This window comes from Neophocaena asiaeorientalis, unplaced genomic scaffold (genome assembly GCF_003031525.2).
Source record: "Neophocaena asiaeorientalis asiaeorientalis breed wild unplaced genomic scaffold, Neophocaena_asiaeorientalis_V1.1 scaffold1335, whole genome shotgun sequence".
Taxonomy (NCBI): domain Eukaryota; kingdom Metazoa; phylum Chordata; class Mammalia; order Artiodactyla; family Phocoenidae; genus Neophocaena; species Neophocaena asiaeorientalis.
Genome location: NW_020172361.1, coordinates 164,104 through 187,108, shown reverse-complemented (window position 1 = coordinate 187,108; position 23,005 = coordinate 164,104). Strand labels below are relative to the sequence as shown.

At 36.1% G+C, this 23,005-nt stretch overlaps 1 protein-coding gene across 1 annotated transcript in view; it reads right to left on the bottom strand.

The window, feature by feature from the left end:
* Positions 1–23,005, bottom strand: part of LOC112414506 (voltage-dependent calcium channel subunit alpha-2/delta-1) — a 184,620-nt gene that overhangs the window by 17,229 nt on the left and 144,386 nt on the right. The window contains exons 21-34 of the mRNA XM_024766987.1: positions 21,566–21,663; positions 16,944–17,031; positions 15,784–15,846; positions 15,003–15,106; positions 14,026–14,112; positions 11,127–11,194; positions 10,706–10,744; positions 8,874–8,945; positions 7,859–8,011; positions 7,720–7,772; positions 6,048–6,103; positions 5,513–5,642; positions 3,192–3,301; positions 1,970–2,052 (exon numbers count right to left, since the gene is read on the bottom strand). Coding sequence (XP_024622755.1) covers positions 1,970–2,052; positions 3,192–3,301; positions 5,513–5,642; positions 6,048–6,103; positions 7,720–7,772; positions 7,859–8,011; positions 8,874–8,945; positions 10,706–10,744; positions 11,127–11,194; positions 14,026–14,112; positions 15,003–15,106; positions 15,784–15,846; positions 16,944–17,031; positions 21,566–21,663 — 1,204 coding nt within the window. The remainder of the gene's footprint in view (positions 1–1,969; positions 2,053–3,191; positions 3,302–5,512; positions 5,643–6,047; positions 6,104–7,719; positions 7,773–7,858; positions 8,012–8,873; positions 8,946–10,705; positions 10,745–11,126; positions 11,195–14,025; positions 14,113–15,002; positions 15,107–15,783; positions 15,847–16,943; positions 17,032–21,565; positions 21,664–23,005) is intronic.

Below are 23,005 nucleotides of genomic sequence, written 5' to 3'. Positions count from 1 at the left end.
TGGATTTAGGGATATGGATTACTTTTTAAAATTTCAAGCCAAACGCAAAAACAAAGAAAAATTAGAGAAAGTGACTGACCATCCACACCACATGAAAACTTGCAGTAAAATGAAGATAGGAGCTGACATCATGGTACAGGCACGACTCGTTGTGCATATAAGTTGATCCTATTAATAACGGGCAAAGTAGCAAGTACAGGAAAAGGAAGGAAAACACAGAAGACATACAAGATGAGATTTCATGCAATTTGCTGGCAGTTAGCAGTTTATGTGAGCCTCCATCCAGAGCAGATTCACAGTGACCATTGCAAATAAGCATTACCAAAATATTCCACTGCCAAAAAAACACAAGACATTATTAGCACATTAAGCTACTGAGCAAAAGTTGTACTTTCACACACACTCCACTGTATAATTTATAGGAACTTGAGTATTGGAAATTTTTGTCTTTGTAAAATCTGCATTATGCCTTGATCAAAAAGATAGTTACCTATGGTGCAAACAGTGGGGGTAATGGTTTTTATATGATCTTTCAAGCGCATCTGAGTAAACTTAATCTCAGTCTTTGGTGACAAATAATTGATGAGGGAAGTTTCCCTAATGAGTGATACTACCCTTGGGCCCACGAACAACACTCTTTGGGGAATGATTTGACGTGGCCAAAGCTCCTGAAGGTATATAGTAGACAGAACAACAGAAGTCCTCATATCTGGATTTCATTTAAGGCTCACTGTAAAATGAAAAAAAATCAAGTAGCTGCAACTTTGAATCACTTTCCCCCTCAGAGAGGAATGATCAATAATAGTCCTTACAGAGATAACTGGGATTTATTGGCTAAAACATTTTGCTTTTTTAGCCTTATTCCCCATCACTGATCTTATTTCTTCTTTGCTCCACTTTATATTATCTACTTGCATGTTATGCATCTATGGAAATGCCTTATTCTTTTTTGGAACAAATGTGGCTATGTGTATTTGAGTAAATAAGTACATATTAGGTAAATCTGTTCTAAATAAACAACCACCTCTAGAAATGCACATTAATCGATAAATGATCTGACATGGTTTTAGAATAAACAGTTCCCCAGATGATAACGCTTTATGTTTGCAAGCCACTTTATGCAAAGAGACATGACAGATTGGAGAACTGAGAAATGTTATTTTTAAAATTTCAGTGTTTTATAAGTGGTGAGAAATTTTTATATGGGCTTTATGCTTGAGAGTAAAGCTTCTTAAAAATTAAAATAATTTGAAAAGCATAAAGCTGCTTCTATACACAGTAAGTCCAAATAGTGTTTGTTTATGAGAGAAAGACAGCTGACCTATAGGAAAAGTAGTAGTCATCTTAAATAACATACATTAAATATGCTTTGTAAAACTATACCAACTTAACCCTGTGTTATTGACCTGGCCAGGTTTCAAACAATATAAAAAGTAATACAATTAAGAGAAATAATACAAACCTAACAGGTGGCAGAATTAGAAACCATGTAAAGTACAATTACAAACTAAGGGGATGATAGTGATTTAACAGGTTTTTAAATACACCGACTGAAGACTAAACACAGAAAATGTTATAATAAAAATAACTGTTATATCTTCAGGATTGGAATATAAATGAAGGTGGGCAACTCATATACCATTTGTAATGTTTACTGTCAGTTACTGGTCATTAGAAAGTTTTAAAATCATCAGATTTGTGATCTTGGATTATTAGTAAATTGGTCGGCATTGTGTTTGAAAGTACAATTTCTGTGGAAAGGACAGAAGAGGCAACTGTTAAGCTTATGCTAACCATGAAAAATACTGAAATAAAAAATCTATATACCAGCAAGTATGTCATGTTAATGAGAAACACTATGGTTATGGTTAAGACATTACACTGGAGTTAAAACTACACTTTGTCTCCTTAAATTATCGTGACCATTGAGTTATATATTTTAATACAGCAAATGTTTGGTCTTACTTACCAAGGCATTGTTATCAAAGCAGACATCAGGTCCTTTTCGGTATCTGGGTTGCTTCACCATATCACAAGGATCTGGACCATCAGCTAAAGAAACTTGTTAAGGAATATGAAGTTACTTTTTATTTTTTACACAATTAAAAAAATACAATGCAACACACTTATTTCTCAAAGCAAGCCAGAGAAACCGATGCCATTATTCTGGCCCCACACAACCAGTTCAAGTACTATGGGATTTAAAGTACTGAACTGCCACAAATTTTCTCCTGCCTAGGGCCTGTGTGAAGAGATCAACGCTTTACACAGCATGGTCGCTAGCACAGAGGAAGTACTCAGTAAATATTTGTACAATACAAGTGGATGAAATGTGCAAATGACGTAGCATATAAGACAGGGTCATACACGTAAGACCGTAAGGGAGGGCCTGGGTGCCTCCTATTTAGCAAGACAGAAATAGAAACTAATTCCTAGTAATAAACATCAGTTCCAAACATAGGTGAGGACTATTTTTTTTTCCAGAAACAGCAAAAACTACAGGCAGTCTACCGAACCTCTGCCTGCAATGCTTCAATCGTCATTTCACTGTCTTTTAGCATATTTACTACCCGAAGTCTTTTTAGCATTACTGCCATGGCAGTTCTAGCATACAACAGGATTTACCTTCTTTTTTTAAGGCTGAATAATATTCCATTGTAGGTATAGACCACATTCAACTCCATTTCTGATTACTGGCTGTTGACAGCTTTCAAGCCGCAACAATCCCTCTTCCCTTCTGTCCCACACCTGGGCGAGCTGACAGGAAAGACTGAAAGTTTTTTCCACTGCCTGGAAGTTTGGGCCAACAAGCCCCAGGCAGCACTGGCAAAAGCCCAGCATGGTCCCCAACCACCATAAAACCCCAAGCCAGGACTTCTCCCTGCTCTCTCTAGCCATTTTCAGGGCTACTTGGGAACCTGCACTGCTCTATCCACAAAGACTCACTGCTCTATCCACAAAGACTCACGGTACCAGTAGGAAGCCTTTCACATCCTCTTGCTGCAGGTGTAGCATCATCAGTCTTGACATCCAAATGAAATTTTGTGTGGAGGGTCCATTCTGCCTCTGTGAGGTGATCTCAGCGCTCTGTGATATCTTTCTCTTTCTGGGCACGAACAACGTGACGAGGTTAAAAATGCACAGCTTTAAGATGGGTTTCCATTCCGAACCTCTCCAATGTCAAAGGATACAAGTCTGTTCTGCTTGTATGAGCAATCGTGTGTCACAGGGACAAGTCCCTTTGCTCTCAACCATTATGAATATTAAGTTGGTGTTCATAAGTTTTTCTACGTGGAAGATTCTGTAAAATATTTTTAAAAATCAGAAAAAATTATCATGAGAAAATAGATTTCAAAGATTTTTACACATTAAAATGAAAGAAAATAGGACCTTTGAAACAAAGCATCACCTACACGAACAGTAACACTGAATGATTTTAGAAGAGAAAGACTACCATGTTTGATTACCATGGACATGCTTTCTCTCAAATGAATACTAAAAAAATTCCAACAGATGTTTTAAGTGTGACCTTTGTTTCTTAAATGATAGTCCTCAATGCAAAATAAACACCATCTAGTTGTTTCATTTTACATATTTAGGGAATTGTGGTATCTATCACTGAAAATGTGCCCAAGTTGCCTTATTTTACAGTAAAGGAAAGTAGGAGCACAAAAATGGCTCAGCATTTCCCCAAGTCATGGCAGACTGAAGTCTGGATCAGTGCTGTTCAACCAACTTTCTGTGAAGACAGAAACGTCTTCCGCTTTAACCAGCATGGTAAACAACTGCCACATGAGGCTGTTGAGCACCTGAAATGGTGACTAGCGTGACTGAGGCACAGAACTGTAATATTAATTAATGCCATTGATGATTAAAATTGCCACCTGTGGCTGGTCACTACTGAGTTGGACAACACAGGCATAGACAGAATTATGGGCTTTGAATTCCATGCAGTGTTTTTTTCCACATCTTAAGCTGCTTCTACCTTCCACAATAAAAATGTAGATCTGTCATTAAAGAGTAATTTATTTTTCAAAGAATGGGATTTTTTTTTTAACCTATTGGAGTTGGGACACAGCATAAAGTTACACAGCGCAAATGTAAGCATGATTTAACTTAATATCTTATAACGATCTTTACAGTTTAACTTAGTATTTTTTTTTTTTGTGTGTGATATGCGGGCCTCTCACTGTTGTGGCCTCTCCCGCTGTGGAGCACAGGCTCTGGACGCGCAGGCTCAGCGGCCATGGCTCACGGGCCCAGCCGCTCCGCGGCACGTGGGATCTTCCCAGACCGGGGCATGAACCCCCGCGTCCCCTGCATCGGCAGGCGGACTCTCAACCACTGCACCACCAGGGAAGCCCCTAACTTAGTCATTTTTTAAAGTATATATTGCTGTTACTGAACATCAATCAATGAAAGCCCAAAGACTCTAAACTCTTTCTGATGTACCCATTAAACATGCCACAGTTCTGTTTCCTGAAGGTGATGTCCTGATATACTAATCTCGAAACAAGACGGTCTGCTTTTTTCTGAGTACATGCCTTACTCTGCCCCTTTCCTCTTCCTCCTCCTAGGATATACAGGTTTAATAAAGTAAGTCATAAAATCATACTGACCATGTCTATTAAAAATTTGTGCTAGTTTCAGTTAACCCCCTCCCGAAAATATATATATTTTTAACTGTTATAGACTTCTTTTCCAAATCGCCTAGCAACTACCTATTCCATCCCTGTCAGCTGCTCAGATTACCTCACCTCCTCATCTTTCCTCTTCTCTCTGTTAACATTTCTTCTAGAACAAGCTGTCCTCAGCTACTGAAAACAAAGTGTCCCAACTCTGTGCCTTTCTGCTCCGTTCTCAGGGATCCTGTGACATGGATTATCCCTTTCCTTTCAAAACTTCAAAAATCTCCCACCTTGCCTTTCTCTCTCTCATTACAACAAAATGAAACCTCTCCATCTCTTCCAAAATGTTTTCAAGATGTTTTATGGGCGGTGATGACTAACATTAAGCTTGATTTTAGGAAATGATATGTTCTCCTAGTTCTTTCAGTTTCAACTCAAAGATACATTCAATTCTAAATTTAAGTGAAGACTACAAGTAAAACTTACTAGCCAAGAATATTTTTGTTAACCTGTTTAGTAAATCTAATTAATTCTAATCTTATCAGAGAAAATAATCTCTGAAACTATCTCCACGTTAGAAAAATTTTAATATGGATTCTTCTAGACAAAATATAATACAATCAGATTACTCTATGCTCTGCCTAAAAGTGGGTATAATTTTTTTGATCACGTAATTATCACTGTTGAAGGGATTACAACTTATCAGAGTTAGAATTAATTTTAAAAACTTTCAGAGAAACTGAAGAGCTCTGATTATTTTCAAAGCAGTTATTCAGATCTCTCGCACTCAAAAGACAACCTCCGTTATTTTCTGTGACGATTATAAAAGTGAATACAATTTCTTAGTCAAACAGGACTAGTCCAGAAATGAAGAAACAAATTACCTGGAACAGTTTCCACAGTCTAATACACCGCTGAATGATTTACTATCGTTATCGAAGAAATACTGGGTTTGTTCGGTAATGCAGCTCTGCTTTGATAGAGAGGCTGTGAAGTCGTCATCTTCCATCTCAACTGTGGGGAAAATAAAGACCATCACCATGAGAGGACACTTCAGTCGGTCTCCCAGAGCTTTCATTTCTCACAGAGCAAAACAAATGTATGAGGGCAGGCACCTCAACTGGCTTGTTTACTCCGTGTGGTGTAGTGGCAGCCCTTAAAGATGCCCAATAACTATCAATAGAATAAATGAATTTGAATACATTTGAGTTTGAATACAGCTGCAAAACAGAGGCCAATGTGACCTAGGAATGTTTCTAAGGCAGTAGGAAAGTTCTGACAAAGAGATTTCAACCTACAAAAGTGTTAAATGGACGATCTCTCTCTCTCTCTCTCACACACGCACTTTCTGAGTTTTGAACTCGGAGCATCCAAAAAGAAAATGTTAATTATTATGACAGTATCTGAGCATTTACATACCTGCCTCAAGAAGTCGTGGAAAGGTCAAACTCAAGAGAAACTGCTGTAGGATAGACCTGAATTTTAAATATGAAAAAGTATTGATATTTTCCTTCATAAATTAACAAAAACCAGAGTATTTTCGGCATGTACACAAACACGTTTCTTTTTCATCTTTTTGGAAAAAGTTGAGAGTTTGCTAATAGAAAGTTGAGCATTTTTATATAAGTATTTCTTAAATTATGCAAGACATTGTCAATTCCATTCTGTAAAAGAAGTCATGAAGTCAGATGTGTTCAGGACCCAGTGAGCGACACATATGTGTCAAGACACCTAATACAAAATCAGAGCCAGGAGAAGTGATAACTCTAAGAGGGAGAATGTCATCATTCTGGTGCGTAGTTTTCACACTCAAGATTTTCTCCTTATTTTAGTTATTAAAGCTCTGTGGTAGGAAAAAAACCCTAAACAAAAATGACTCTGTACCATGGGTTTACGAGCTATTTACTTTACAATATAGAACATATTTGTAAATACATCATGTGGCATTCATGAAATAAAATATACATATTATATGTAGGGCATATGGCATGCCCTATATATCAGTTTTACAATAAATGACAATTGAGCCAAATATTCGTAAAAACTCATCTGGAACTGAGTTTAGTTAAAACAAAAGTTGGGGGGAGGTTGAGGAGGGGGAAGGTTCTGGCCTGAAAATAGCATAAAGACAATCAAGTATTTCACGATGACTACGAGCTTCAGAAAACCTATGTAAGTTCATATACAAATGTCACTGTCAGAACAGAAAGCACCCTTTTTCACAATTTTTTTAAGAATAAATTGGATTTTTAATCTAACATCTTTGCTATTTTAATAAAATGGCATAATCATTTAATTTTCGCTGGGAAAGCCACAACATCAAGTGAACGTTATAGATTAATATACATGGAATAAAACTTATACAATACAGTAGGGTAATGATACAAAAGAGAGAGAGAGAGAGAGGGAGGGAGGGAGGGAGGGAGAGAATGGACCCAGACACAACAGGAGGATTAGTTACTTGACTGATCAGACCCAAACAATGACAAATTTGATCTTCCAGACTTTCCACAGTGCCTCAATAAGCAGTTTAAATGTCTTCTTTTCATAGATGGCAGGATATAGGTAAGAGGGGGAAGGAGGGAGGAAGGGTAGAACCAGTGAAAAGAATTAGATCCATTTCAGGAACATGATGCTTCTAAAATGATGCCAGCCTTTGTAAGAAAAATGAAGAGGTAGAAAGATAAGTCATCATGTCATGAATTTGATGGATGAAGACATTTAACTTGCGTAATGAAGGCAATAAATAGTAACTTTTATAGATCAATATGCCTAAAATGTAAGGACTGAGTATAATATAAACAAAAAATACAAATGAAAAGAGTTTCAACAGATCCAAAGGTAAAAGAAGCCCCTGAAAAGGCTGAAGTGTACCCGAGCACAATACTGTTTTCATATAAAACGCTGAATGGCTGTAACGGTTTTACAGTGATCATTAAGGAAAAACACTTATGAATATTACCAATACGTGCTGTAGGAAATGAAAACACTAGTTCCCATAATAATTATCTACGTCCATCTTTCCATCACATTCTTTACTATTTCACAACACTTTTCTCTCAATACCAATAAAACTACAATTTTGACTTACCAGGCAGCAGCAGTGGCCCACCAGCCAATGTGTAATATGTCTGCTATTGATGGCTATAAAATAGAATAAAAAGGTATTACGTTAATCTACACTGAGTGTCCCTCTGAGAGGATGGAAGGGTGAGTTGCATATTACTAACCACGTATGCTGAGCGATGCCCTGCTCCCTGCTTCGGTGCAGCTCCAGGCTCACACACTGACTGATAATCGTAAGATTTATTATAAGCATAAACTGATATATTAACCAGGTGTCTCATCAAACTTGGATCAATCTCTCCAAAAAATCTTCCAATCTGGTACAGAAAAAAATAATAAAGTGTCAAATGTAAGCCAAATATTAACACCTGAACCAGTACAAACAAAAGAAATGATACAAAGAAACAGAACTAAAACTATTGAGGAGCTTGAAAACAAAAGCAAGTAATAAACCGGTATATGATACTCTGAAAGAACCCCAGTGAGATTAGCTATTCTCATTTCTGAATGGCTCCCTGTGCTATTTGGAAGGAATGGACAGTTTACTAAGCCTTAAGTCACAATCCAATAAGAGAAATGGTGAAACTAGAAAAAGAAACTTGTAGGGACTGTGCTGAACTGGAGTGAGTCCCATCTATAGGGACAACCTGTAGCTCACCAACTCCAACCCATAAATATTGTAATTTAGGAAAACTGTCCAGTATTGAGAGATCTTTTTTGTTTGTTTTTTAAAGAGAAGCCAGATATACAGATTCAGAAATGAAATTAGTTGGCAATTAATTCTACTTTGTTTAAAATCCTGTGTAAACCAAAGAGCCTAACTTGCCAATTTCCAAATTTCAGGTTAGAATTTTCATCTGTTTCAAACCAGCTATGTATTAGGACTGACATTATCAACTGATGAATATGTGAACATTTTCTAAATTTCTGAGAGATCAAAAATAAAAAGTTCATATGATGTTAAAATCCTTAGCTCTATATTTTAATGGTAACTGTACCAGAAAGTAAACTCATCTAACAAATATAAGGAATACTAGTTTTAGGATGCATTTCTTAATGGTTTATATTTACATTAAGAACTTCAATTATCAATTTTTATAGTGGTGTGAAGGGGTTTTGTAATGTTGATCAGGGAAACACACTTTGGAAACCCTACTCCTTGCCACTTTAGGTACATACCTGGTTAGTGTAATCATCATGATTTGCCATCAAAAGAAACCCACCATCATCTAGAATCACACAATCCATTACCTAGCAAAACAAAAATAACAGTTAATACACTTTTTTAGGAAGGTTAGGTTACATAATCATTACTCCATTATATAGATGATTATAACAATAAAAATAGGAGAAAAACTTAGATAACTGTATCTTCTCTTGAACATATATGCTCAGGAGATTCTGATGAAGTAAATTAAGGGCATGCATATAGATTGCTGTCAAACCATCAAGGCTTGAAATTCCACCACGATCCGTCTAGTTAAAATAGTCAACTCAGGGACTTCCCTGGTGGTGCAGTGGTTAAGAATCACCCACCAATGCAGGGGAAAACGGGTTTCAGCCCTGGTCCGGGAAGATCCGACATGCCGCGGAGCAACTAAGCCACAACTACTGAGCCCACACGCCGCAACTACTGAAGCCCGCACACGTAGAGCCTGTGTTCCGCAACAAGAGAAGCCACTGCACCACAACGAAGAGTAGCCCCTGCTTGCTGCAACTAAAGAAAGCCCGCGTGCAGCAACGAAGACCCAACGTAGACCAAAAAAAAAAAAAGTCAACTCAGTCTGAACGAGAACATAAGAACAAATTAGAAATAATCTTTTCACCACCCCACTGTCATCTAAATGAACCAGGAAATTGGATAAACCAAAACATTTAATAATGTACAATTATTATTTTAAACACATACTTAATATTTTGACAAGAAAGACATTAAGAAAAATCCATTTGGGGCAATATTCATCACACGCTTAAAAATAAAGAGCAGCAGCATGAGGTTATTTATAACTATTTTACACTAAAAATATTTGATTGGATAATCTCAGATGTAAAAGCAGGAAACAAGTCAAAAAAAATGCCTTTGACAGAGGAAAAATAATCATATATCCTAAAGTATTCCCATCCAGTTTATGTTTAAATGCATGAATCAATTTAATAATTTTTATTGTATAAAATCACAAAAACATTGTTTTCAGATTTGGGGACGTAATGCACTCTATTTTTCTAATATGAAAGGAGCTTGCTAAAACCTTTGCTCTAAAAACAGCTGATACATAGTCCATGTAAAATGAATGTTACAAAAATAATTAAAATTACTGGCTTATGATTTCACAAGACTAGGAGTGAACAAAATGATATGAAACCCCTGCTCCCTTTGGAAATATATAGACATACATAAGAGGACTGAAAGAAAATAGTGGAATTTGTCATTCTTATTCATTATATGAATAATTTATCTAGTACCATTCTTACAGCATCTTCAGCTTGGAACAAAGCAAGTTGACATTTGCTTTTTCAATTTCTCAAACAGAAATGGAAGTAATAGAAGACAATGTAAAATCCAATCCAGGCAAGTAAAACTATGTAATACCAAGGTTTAGTTAAAAAACCTTTCTCACTACTATAAACACAGTGTGAAAAATTCAGATAAAGTGCAAAAGATGAGGGAAGATTGCACTGATAATCAATAAATATGCTTCAGTTTAGAAACTCTGGTCAGAAATGAATTTGTACTTATATGTACAAAAGAATCTAACACAATTGAGACTGAAGCCAATACAGTCTATATTGATATGGCTTTTTAATGAATATTTTAAAATGCTTCTAATGTTTAAGGTTAGGAATTAAAAGCATATAATTCAAATTCTTATCTATGAATTAGTTCACAATCCCATACAATATTTTTTTAGCATTTGACTAAACCTTCCTGCATCCTTCTTTATCATTAGAGTCTAAGGAAGAGTAACACAAAAAATTGTACTTAAAAATTCCATTTTAAAGAGTTTTCTTACATCACTGTTTCTCTTACAGTCACAAACTGGACCAGCACACTGAAAGACAGAAATACAGTTATCACCTCATATTATCTTTCTAGTTGGATTTTAATTATATCATTTTAATTATTACCATATTGTAATTAGAAATTTTATAACAATTAGTATAAAAGATTAAACGATAGTCTAGTCAATAGCTTTATCTTTACAAATTAGAAAATATCAGCCAATAAATATTTAAACTAGCATTTTAAATTATAATACTGAAATATTTTCCTATTTCTTATTAGTTGACTAAACAAAAAATTCTTTGAAAAAATGGTAATTCATAATTCTGCTTCAATGTAGTAGCATCGAAAATTTATTTTGTCACTGTATAAGACTTTGCTTTCTAAGATCAGTAAATGTAGCATAAGAATTTTTAAAAAAGTTATCTTACCGGATCCCTGATTGATGTTTTCGTGAAATTCTCTATCCAGGAATTTACATCAATTTTAATTCCAACAACTGAAACAATCATGTAAAGAAAAATTGACACATACATTTAAAAAATGTAGCTATAATTCTCATTTATTTTTCCTCTCACATTTAAAAATTCCTGAGCAGGCAAATGTAAGTTTCTTAAGATTAAAAAAAAAAATCTGTTTAATTGCAGATACACATTGAAAAGCTGATTCAAATTCATTTAAAAGGTGGCAAATTTAATTAGCTACAATATAATTTCTAGGGTATGATAATTTATATTCAATTTAATGCTATTTTATAATGTTTATTACAGACATATATTTCTTGGGGTTTTCATTAAAAAGTAATGCTAATAGCTCTTAAACTGTTATATAAACTTCATTTATACACACATTTATTTACTATAACCTGGTTAATTAACTAATAAAGGAGGCTTAAAAAAAGGAGTGTCAGGAATAGCTTTATAAATATGAGGTCATTCAAGGTGGTGGGTTTTAAGAGGCTTCCCTAACCTGACCAGTGCATGCAGTAGGTGCTTAAGAAATGTTTGCTGAGAATATACAATGGAGAAAAGACAGTCTCTTCAATAAGTGGTGCTGGGAAAACTGGACAGCTACATGGAAAAGAATGAAATTAGAACACTCCCTAACAAACACCATGCACAAAAATAAACTCAAAATGGATTAAAGAGCTAAATGTAAGGCCAGACACTATCAAACTCTTAGAGGAAAACATAGGCAGAACACCCTATGACATAAATCACAGCAAGATCCTTTTTGACCCACCTCCTAGAGAAAGGGAAATAAAAACAAAAATAAACAAATGGGACCTAATGAAACTTCAAAGCTTTTGCACAGCAAAGGAAACCATAAACAAGATGAAAAGACAACCCTCAGAATGGGAGAAAATATTTGCAAACGAAGCAACTGACAAAGGATTAATCTCCAAAATATACAAGCAGCACATGCAGCTCAATATCAAAAAAACAAACAACCCAGTCCAAAAATGGGCAGAAGACCTAAACAGACATTTCTCCAAAGAAGATATACAGATTGCCAACAAACACATGAAAGAATGCTCAACATCACTAATCATTAGAGAAATGCAAATCAAAACTACAATGAGGTATCACCTCACACCGGTTAGAATGGGCCTCATCAGAAAACCTACAAACAACAAATGCTGGAGAGGGTGTGGAGAAAAGGGAAGCCTCCTGCACTGTTGATGGTAATGTGAATTGATACAGCCACTTTGGAGAACAGTATGGAAGTTCCTTAAAAAACTAAAAATAGAACTACCACACGACCCAGCAATCCCACTACTGGGCATATACCCTGAGAAAACCATAATTCAAAAAGAGTCATGTACCACAATGTTCACTGCAGCTCTATTTACAATAGCCAGGACATGGAAACAACCTAAGTGTCCACAGACAGATGAATGGATAAAGAAGATGTGGCACATATATAAAATGGAATATTACTCAGCCATAGAAAGGAACGAAATTGAGTTATTTGGGGTGAGGTGGATGGACCTAGAGACTGTCATACTGAGTGAAGTCAGTCAGAAAGAGAAAAACAAATACCATATGCTAACACATATATATGGAATCTAAAAAAAATAAAAAAGGTTCTGAAGAACCTAGGAGGAGGACAGGAATAAAGATGCAGATGTAGAGACTGGACTTGAGGACATGGGGAGGGGGAAGGGTAAGCTGGGACGAAGTGAGAGAGTGGCATGGACGTATATATACTACCAAATGTAAAATAGCTAGTGGGAAGCCGCCGCATAGCACAGGGAGATCAGCTCGGTGCTTTGTGACCACCTAGAGGGGTGGGAAAAGGAGGGTGGGAGGGAGACGCAAAAGGGAGGAGATATGGGGATATATGTACATGTATAGCTGATTCACTTTGTTATACAGCAGAAACTAACACATCATTGTAAAGCATTATACTCCGATAAAGATGTTAAAAATATTAAAAAAAGACAAAAGAAGAAATGCTTGCTGAAGTGTGGATAAATGAGTGGATGAGTAGGTAGTTCATGGCACGTGAATGAGTGATTGAGAGAATACGATTGAATGAGTAAGTGAGCAATTGAGAGAAGGAAGGAAGGAGTGAATGAGTTGCTGAGTGAATAATGGAGTGAACGTCTGCAGTTCAACCACTGGGGGGTGAAACTGCCCTCAGGAGCAGACAGGCGTTTATCTACCTTCTCAATCTGGCCTTTTTTTCCTAAAATTCAACAATGCTGAATTATACTTTTTTTTTTTAACTTTTACTGCATCTGTTCATTCCAGCCCACTTCTAATTCCCACTGATGTTTAGTTTTATGAACTTTTTCATTTGCTTGATTTCTTTTACCAAAAGACTCATTATTCTATATATTTTATTGTAAGGATTTTTAAAAATAGATCCCTACCTAATTCTTTTTAACAGATACATAGTATAGATATGCCACAATTTATCTTTTCCCCCAATGATGGAAACTTAACTTTTCATGTTTAAATTATTACAAATATTCACAGCCTTGCCCATATCTACTTTTGTATATTTGAAATACTTTATAGGATAGACTTCTGAGTGGAATTGCTGGATCAATCCAGCAATTAGAATTTTGATATACAACACGAAACTGACTCCCTAAATTTATGTCAAGAGTGTTTAAACATACACACTTCTTTGAAAACTCAACTCTTATTTTATCCCCAATCTCATATGTAACTAATGGTGTTTCATTTTATTTTTCAAATTTGACTTTATTTTCGTTGAAGCTTTCTGATAGCCTTCCTGATAATCAGTGCCAGTTGATAATATAAACATTAGGTCACATTTAATTTTGGTTGTGTGTATGTGTATAATATATGTGCTTACCTGCAGGTTTAAGAAGTTTTCCTTGGATGTATATTTCTACAGCTTTGCTTACCATAATGCCTGATTCATAAGCACCAGGTCCACTTTCTAAAAAAGGAAAAATAGACCTATCTAGATAAATCAAATAATATTACATTTCTTTTAATAGGTACAGGTGGATACTGTTTTACTTAAATGTTCTAGCATAAATATGTTATCAAGAAGTGGTCTCCTCTTCCCTTTCCTTCCATTTTATAGCAGGCTAATTAGAGTGTCCAGGAATTGGTTTGCATGAATTGACTCTGGAATGAGAATTACTCAGCTTGGCTGCATCACTCTCACAATAAAGGATGCACACCAAATCCCTGCTTTGACACTTACTACAATATTGGGGAGGCTGCTGACGTAAAGCAGAAAGACTGACCTTAGATTCACAAAACTGCTGTAAAACTGTAAAAGATACATATTCCTGGAAAAACTGAAATTCTCTGAACTTCAGTTTCCCCATTTGTGAAAATGGTGATGGTAGAACCAACCCCCAGAAAGGGTGAAGGATTAAATTAGAAAGTTTTAGGGAAAGAACCCAATAAAGTATTTTAAAATATAGGCTATTATTAATTTTTATAAATGTTATGCAACTAATACCGATTAAAGAGCAAACTGATTAATTACATTTTAAAAATTCATTAAACATTCTTAAATATATTTGCAGTTTGTGAAATGAGGGATGATCTATATGGGTTTCAATGTATTATGCATGCCTGTAGATATGCTGTCTTTACACTACTGGGTGGCTGATTTCTTGTAGATGCATTTTACTTCCTCAACTAAATGGATGCTTCTGTCCTTCCAATGTCGTGCACATGGTATATGCTTAATGATGACTATTCTGAGCAAATAATATAAAATATATTGTTTGTGTGGGGGGAAGTAGGTAGTAGCAATAATTTATTTTTAAAAAAGGAATTGAGATGGCTGAATTCTAAAGCAATACTTACTGTTAAAGTACGGAGCAGTGAAAACATAGTTATCGTTATCAAGACTTCTTTTATAAAAGCTGTCCTCATATGTTTCTGGGTTTTCTTGCCAATTTTCTCCAGCCCTAAGGAGGAAATGGGTCATCATTTTTATTCTTTAATCTACTCGATACCTTACTTTTCTCTTTGTGGACACCACTAAACTTTACAGATATGTCTGTATCTCAGGTATGTCTAAGGAAGTTAGTGGTAATTGATGGTGCAAATGACATTCACTACTAAGCAACAGATCTGCTTAGAATTAAACTAAGGAGCAGAAAAAGCTGACGTCTAGTTTTACTCTGCCATTTACTAGCTAGGTTATTATAGACAAGTCAGTTAATAAGTCAATTAATAAGCCTACACAGCCCACTTTATGGACTCTTCTGAAGATAAACACAGATAAAATCCATAGAACAGTGAAAACAATGAAGTGCTATGCAAACATTGCCAATTGACATATATGTAATAAGCATTATGTTCATTTAACCAGGTTAGCTTATGTCTATGAAGAGAGAAATCTCTCTGATAACCTCTTCAATGTTGTAATATATATTACAAGCAAAAACATCACTGAAGAATTATAATAGCATTTTTGAAAGAAATGGAGTATTTTAATAATTAAGTACTTCAGGTGAATTCCAATTTAACTACTAATAATGATCAGTTTCTCTGAAGAATGGCTTCCTTATACAGTAAGGTACAGATCCTTGGAGTAGTCCTTTGTAATCTAGTAATTTTTACAGATGCTATTTGAACTTACTCTTTGGGATAAACTCTGGTAATCCCACCATCAGTCACAACAAACCGTGCTTTCACTCCCTTGCTGGAACAGAAGACAAAAGAAGGAAATTTCATTCAACTTATTCTTTGTAAGGTGTTAGTTTAGGTGTTGGTGGTACAAAGAGAAACAGAATGAGTTCCTGAGATAAAGGAAGCCGAAGTAAATGTATCAATAGATGTAAACTATGTTTTAATAAAACATAGTTTTTAGATATTTCTTAAAATATCTAAGAAATAGTTAAAGGGAGGATGCTTAAGGAAGACATTTCATAAGAAATAATGAGATAGCTGCATGCTGAAGATGGAATGGGAGTTAACACAGATGACAGGAAGACATCACATGTAAAGAAAAGAGTACATGTAAGGGAAAGCTAGTGAAGAGTGGTATAGTATTTGGTGTAATAAAAGCATAAGGCATGAGGTGAGAAACAACAGGAGGTAAAGTTGCAAGTATAAGCTTCTGAAGAATGGTCAGCTCATGAGTGATCATGAAATCCACGCTGGAGAGGCTGCTTCACCTTCACCCTGAAGTTAGGGCTCCGTTTTAAAAGTGAGACTCTGGAAAGTATGAGTTACATGGAGAACAGCCTGGGGCCCGTGGGCAGAGGAATTGGAAGCCCTAAAGGCAGAGACATCAGCTGCTGTGATTTCTTAGATATGGAAAACAATTAGAACCCTGAGTATGAAGCAGAGAGGAAAACATTTTTAGAAACAATATTTAGCACTTGGTGGTTGATTGGAAATGGGGCGGAGAAGAGACTGGAAATGAGAACCATCGTCAGATTTCTCCCTGTCTTGACTGGCTGTAGGGCAGGGCTATTAGAAAGCTAACTGAACATTCACTAGAAGCCCTAGTTTACCACCAACACTGAGACACACGCAAGCACACCTATTTAATTTGATCATTCACACTGTGGCATATACATGCGTAAAGCTGAGTAATGGTAGATGTTAGTCCTGACACACACCCACAACTGAAAATTCAAGTTGTCAACAACTGAAAAATGGTTTTCTTGGGAAACGGTTATTAAAGATAAATAATAAACTTTAAATTTGACACTTATTTTCCAAAAATTTCCCAGAGAGAAGCTAAACTGAGATACAGAATATATATCTTTTATTAATAAGACAAACACTTACATGTTTTTCTGCTTACTCCAGTAATTCTGGACAAGTTCATTTGTAAAGCCGGCATCCAGCAAGACTCTATTAATCAAGTCCGTATTGCCTAACAGAGAAGGAAAGCCTCAATTACACCCATATAGTTTAATTAGGATAGTAATGAAACAAACATTTTCTATTTCCAGAAGCAATTTAGAGTGGATAATATTTCTATGAATTTAAAAATGTAACCTTATTAATTTTCTACATTTTTTTATATTGTTCCTCTTCCATTTTTCAGGATATGGACAAAATTAGAAGTGGAAAAACCAATTCTAAATTAGGCAAATTATTTTATAAATGCTATCAAAAAGATAAGGATTCCAAAGTATCATAATTTCACAGACGATTTTATGCCTAAATATAAAACTACATAATACATATAGGGTTTTCTTTGTTTTCTGTTTTGGGGCCAAGGAACAGATTAACTTATCACAGACCAGCACTGCTCCAAGACCGGCTTTTGGAATCTGCTGGTACTGATGAAAGAGCACAGGCTTCAGGCTGTCACTTCTGGAGTAACTGAAGAGAGTATTAGCCCAGGTTTGAAGGTAATGGAGGGAAGAGATGACGAGGACCAAGGGTCAATGAATACACTCTCTTAAACAAAAAATGTTGCCTTCTTCCCTTTCTCTTGGCTTCTCTGCTCTAAGCCCATAAAGCTCTGAAATAACCTACAAGTACCGACTGAAACTTCACACTTCTTTTTTTATTTTATTCAGATATGGAATATATGGTCTTAGTTAATATTGTATTACCACAAGAGTTTGGGGTGGCATAGGCTAGAAAACATTTTAGTTCCTTTTAATTACTTTACCTCAATGTATCTTTCACTCAAGATTAAAGGGTCAATTTAATCCATATTTTAGACTTCATTTCCATTCATTCTAGGAACTTTTATTACATTGTTTTAGAAGCAATCACTATAAAAAAATAATCCTTTTGGAAAGTGAGTGATATATTTTAATTCTTAAATCCTTTTAATTCTTAAATCCTTTTAGGTAAAACAAAAGAGACCATTGTTTTAATCTGTAATATAAATCAATGTTGCAAGTAATTTCATAGTTCGATTCATATTTTCATTATGCTCTAAGCCTAAAATCAATCCTGAAATCTGTCTCCTGCAGCTGGTTACATGCAATAAATAGATTATTAGTATTAAGCTTTACCATTTTATACATTTACACTTTTCATTTTTACTTTAATTCAAAAATAAAGAACAATATGAAGAAGACAACCACTCTACAGCATTCACACTTAGGTAGTTTAATAAATTAACTTAAACAATAGATGAGAATTGTAATTTTACTGATGGATTAAGTACTTTTATAAAGCAAAGTTAAACTTGTACCTCTTTAAAAAAAAACGTTTAGGACAGTTACATTTCAATCACGGATATCTACTTTTAGAGTTGGTTTTACAGATTATTGATAACATGAGGTAAAGTATGATTGAGAAAAATCTATAACACTGTCACAGGAAAATAGAAATTATTTCATAGCTATTAACTCTTATAATAAAACATCTAGTAAGTTCTCAATTTTTTATATAATCATCTCAAACATTTCCCACAGAATTATAGGGGAGGCAGAAAAAAGTTAATTGAAATGAAGAAAGAGACTGAAGAACATAAATAACACTATGGATGTTAGCGCTATTTTACTAAAAGTATTTTCTTTAAACACTTGTACTTCTCTGAGACGAGACATCCAATTAAAGGAGTATTCAATGATATTATTTCAGTTCTCTCTTGGAAATAAATAATAACATTGTAAAGGTTCTGCTCAGAACGAGCTCACACTGAGCAGAAAGTTTTGAAATCACTTGTGTTCAGGCATGATCAATGCAGACTTCACCCACCCATGACAGGTTTCCAGAGTGGCTCTTTCGAGCAACCGGCTAACTCGTCTTAGAGGTGCTCAGTTGTAATTTCTTATGAGATAAATATAGGTTTGAGAGACAGCTTTAAGAAGGGATTTTCTTTTTTTATAACTGAGGAAATGCTTTATTTAACCTTTCCTGATAGCAGGAGAAATAACTTTTAAGAAGAAAAGAAAAAGAGAGAAGAAGGACGAGGGAGAGCAGAAGGGAGAAGATGGAAGAAGGAGAAAGAGAACAAACAAGTCATTTATGTGTACTTTTATCTTCAAGTTATATTTACTAAGGTAATTTTTGCCAGGCAGTTGGTTTTTCTCTCTTATTTCCTAAGTATACTGCCTTTTCTCCTGATTGTACTTTTTAATAAATAGGGTAATTTTAGGAAGAAAAAACAGTTAAGATTTTTAAATGTTTTAAGAGCCCAGAATCCACAAATCTCTATGAGGTTTCAGAGTATAAATGATGCAAATTTCTCTGAAAGACAAAATTGTTAAAAACTACTAAAATTTAGCCATTCTAACTTGATTTACTTCATAAAATGGTAAATTATAGATGCATACTTTTAAGATTAACGTTAACTGTGATCAAGATAAAACCCCAGGACGAGGGGAAGATGGCGTTAAGAGTAAGTCAAGGAGATGACCTTCCTTCCCACAGATACACCAGAAATACATCTACACGTGGAACAACTCCTACAGAACATCTACTGAACGATGGCGGAAGACCTCAGACCTCCCAAAAGGCAAGAAACTCCCCACGTACCTGGGTAGGGAAAAAGAAAACAGAATAAACAGAGACAAAAGGATAGCGACGGGACCTGCACCAGTGGGAGGGAGCCGTGAAGGAGGAAAGGTTTCCACATACTAGGAGCCCCTTCACGGGCGGAGACCGTGGGGGGGTGGAGGGGGGAGCTTCGGAGCCACGGAGGAGAGCGCAGCAACAGGGGTGCGGAGGGCAAAGCAGAGAGATTCGCGCACAGAGGATCGGTGCCGACTGGCACTCACCAGCCGGAGAGGCTTGTCTGCTCACCTGCCGGGGCAGGTGGGGCTGGGAGCTGAGGCTCGGGCTTCTGTCGGAGCGCAGGGAGAGGACTGGCGGCGTGAACACAGCCTGAAGGGGGATAGTGCGCCATAGCTGGCCGGGAGGGAGTCCGGGGAAAAGTCTGGACCTGCCGAAGAGGCAAGAGACTTTTTCTTCCCTCTTTGTTTCCTGGTGCGCGAGGAGAGGGGATTAAGAACGCTGCTTAAAGGAGCTCCGGAGACAGGCGCAAGCCGCGGCTAAAAGCGCGGGCCCCAGAGACGTGCATGAGACGCTAAGGCTGCTGCTGCCACCACCAAGAAGCCAGTGTGTGAGCACAGGTCACTATCCACACCCCGCTTCCGGGGAGCCTGTGCAGCCCGCCACTGCCAGGGTCCCGGGAACCAGGGACAACTTCCCCGGGAGAACGCACGGCGCGCCTCAGGCTGGTGCAACTTCGCGCGGGCCTCTGCCACCACAGGCCCACCCCGCACTCTGTGCCCCTGCCTCCCCCCGGCCTGAGTGAGCCAGAGTCCCCGAAGCAGCTGCTTCTTTAACCCCGTCCTGTCTGAGCAAAGAACAGAAGCCCTCCGGCGACATACAAGCAGAGGCGGGGTCAAATTCAAAGCTGAACCCCGGGAGCTGTGCGAACAAAGAAGAGAAAGGGAACTCTCTCTCAGCAGCCTCAGAAGCAGCAGATTAAATCTCCACAATCAACTTGATGTACCCTGCATCTGTGCAATACATGAACAGACAACGAATCATCCCAAATTGAATCAACCTAAGTGTCCAACATCGGATTAATGGATAAAGAAGGTGTGGCACATATATACAATGGAATATTACTCAGCCATAAAAAGAAACGAAATTGAGCTATTTGTAATGAGGTGGATAGACCTAGAGTCTGTCATACAGAGTGAAGCAAGTCAGAAAGAGAAAGACAAATACCGTATGCTAACACATATATATGGAATTTAAGAAAAAAAAATGTCATGAATAACCTAGGGGTAAGACAGGAATAAAGACACAGACCTACTAGAGAATGGACTTGAGGATATGGGGAGGGGGAAGGGTAAGCTGTGACAAAGCGCGAGAGAGGCATGGACATATATACACTACCAAATGTAACATAGATAGCTAGTGGGAAGCAGCCGCATAGCACAAGGAGATCAACTCGGGGCTTTGTGACCGCCGGGAGGGGTCGGATAGGGAGGGTGGGAGGGAGGGAGGGAGGTGCAAGAGGGAACAGATATGGGAACATATGTATATGTATAAGTGATTCACTTTGTTATAAAGCAGAAACTAACACACCATAAAGCAATTATACTCTAATAGAGATGTAAAGAATAAATAAAATAAAATGTGTTTTCCTCTGCGTAGAGGAAAGAACAATGCAATAAAGAACCTTCAAAAGATCATTCCAAATTCAGTTTCCCAAATTTGAGAGGAACAAGGTAATAAGCATATACTATTTACATCTAACCTTTTGCAAATATTGAATACCTAGATTTGAACATTGGATTTTACTTAATAACAGAATAAAATTTCTGTAACATATTAAAAAAATTAAGGGTCAAATTATTACTATTAAAACTTCAAAAAGTAAATAAATAAACCAGCATACCAACAAACTAAATTGAACCACGATTTGACTACTTTGGATATAACCACAGTGAAGCAATTATTGCAAATTAATGCATACTTACATGATGGGTTGTTTGGAGTTTTTCTATCAATAAGCTCATTAAAATTTAAAAGAAATTCGGTGTTATTATCTGATATTTTAAGATCATTGCAGTAATCTCTGAAAAAAATAGTTTAGGATATTAGGTATTAAAATCACAACTTGACAAAAATGTACACAGTAAGCATAGGTAGTGAAAACACTTAATTTTTAAACTTTTTACTAGCTGCATGACTTTGCAAGCTGTTGAATTCTGGTTATCTCCATTTCCTCCTCCTTATAATGGAATAATACTTTAAAATCAAGTGGTCAGGATTATATATTAAATATATTAACCATTTGAACTCTGGACAGAAGTGCCCAATAAGTGTTGGCTTCTGTTACTCCTACTGTACTATTGTCATTTTATGCGGTAGGTTAGCAATTTACATATAGAAATTAAGACTGAGAAATTTAAAGATATATATTTATCAAATATCTACAAAAAACCCATTGTGTTAACGTGTTTTTGAGAAATTACTATTTTAAAAAATCGAGTAAAATAAAGTGGCATTGATTTAGTTATTTGCACATATCTGTAATTACCGACTTAAGAAAAGACACTAATGTCTCTGCATTCAGCTGACTGCAAGATTGTTTTGGCACATGAAAGAAGTAAGTGCTCACACAGATCATCAGTTGGAAAGGAAAATTATTTTAATAATCTTTTCAGATAATTGTGGGTGTTCTTTTTTCTTGAGTAACACACTAAAACTTGATTATGTGCAATTTCTTGATTCGTAATTTGTGCTATGGAATCTGAAACAATACCAATGAACATTTTGTACTCTGTTATATTAAAATTCAATGTACCATCTTACATTTTGAATGAATCTTTTACCCATCATGATTTTTATCACATCATAAATTGGTTACTTGGAAGATATGAATAATGCAGATGTTCTAAACGGTAACATATTTTATTACACAATAATGAAAATTCACATTGATTAATAACATCACTGATCTCACCAGATAAGTCTATAACTATGGGGAAGCTGTCATGCTTACAGTAATGAATATGTAACTTTCCTAAAATTCTAATTTTTGTTTGAAGTTCAGGTTTTGTCATTGGGAACAAATACTTTCAGTTGTTTTCTTCAAAGTAAAAGGCTCACTTAACTAATTTTTGGGAAAATGTCTGCCAAATACCCAAGTCTGAATAACCACAGTTCCTCTGTCATTCATTCTTTCTAGTAAAATGATATCTCATGGAAAAAAAGCAAGAAGCTCCTATTTTAGCTCTCAATTCACACAATTTTTGGAGATAGGCAAGTTACTCTGGTATGCAGTAAAACTTCCTTTTTTTTTTTTTTTTTTTACACAGAGTATTAAAAGACATATACTCATGGGTAAACCTCAGTAAAATTAATAATTCTTACTGCTTTAATCAAGGATATTTTAAAGTGACACTGGCTTTTTC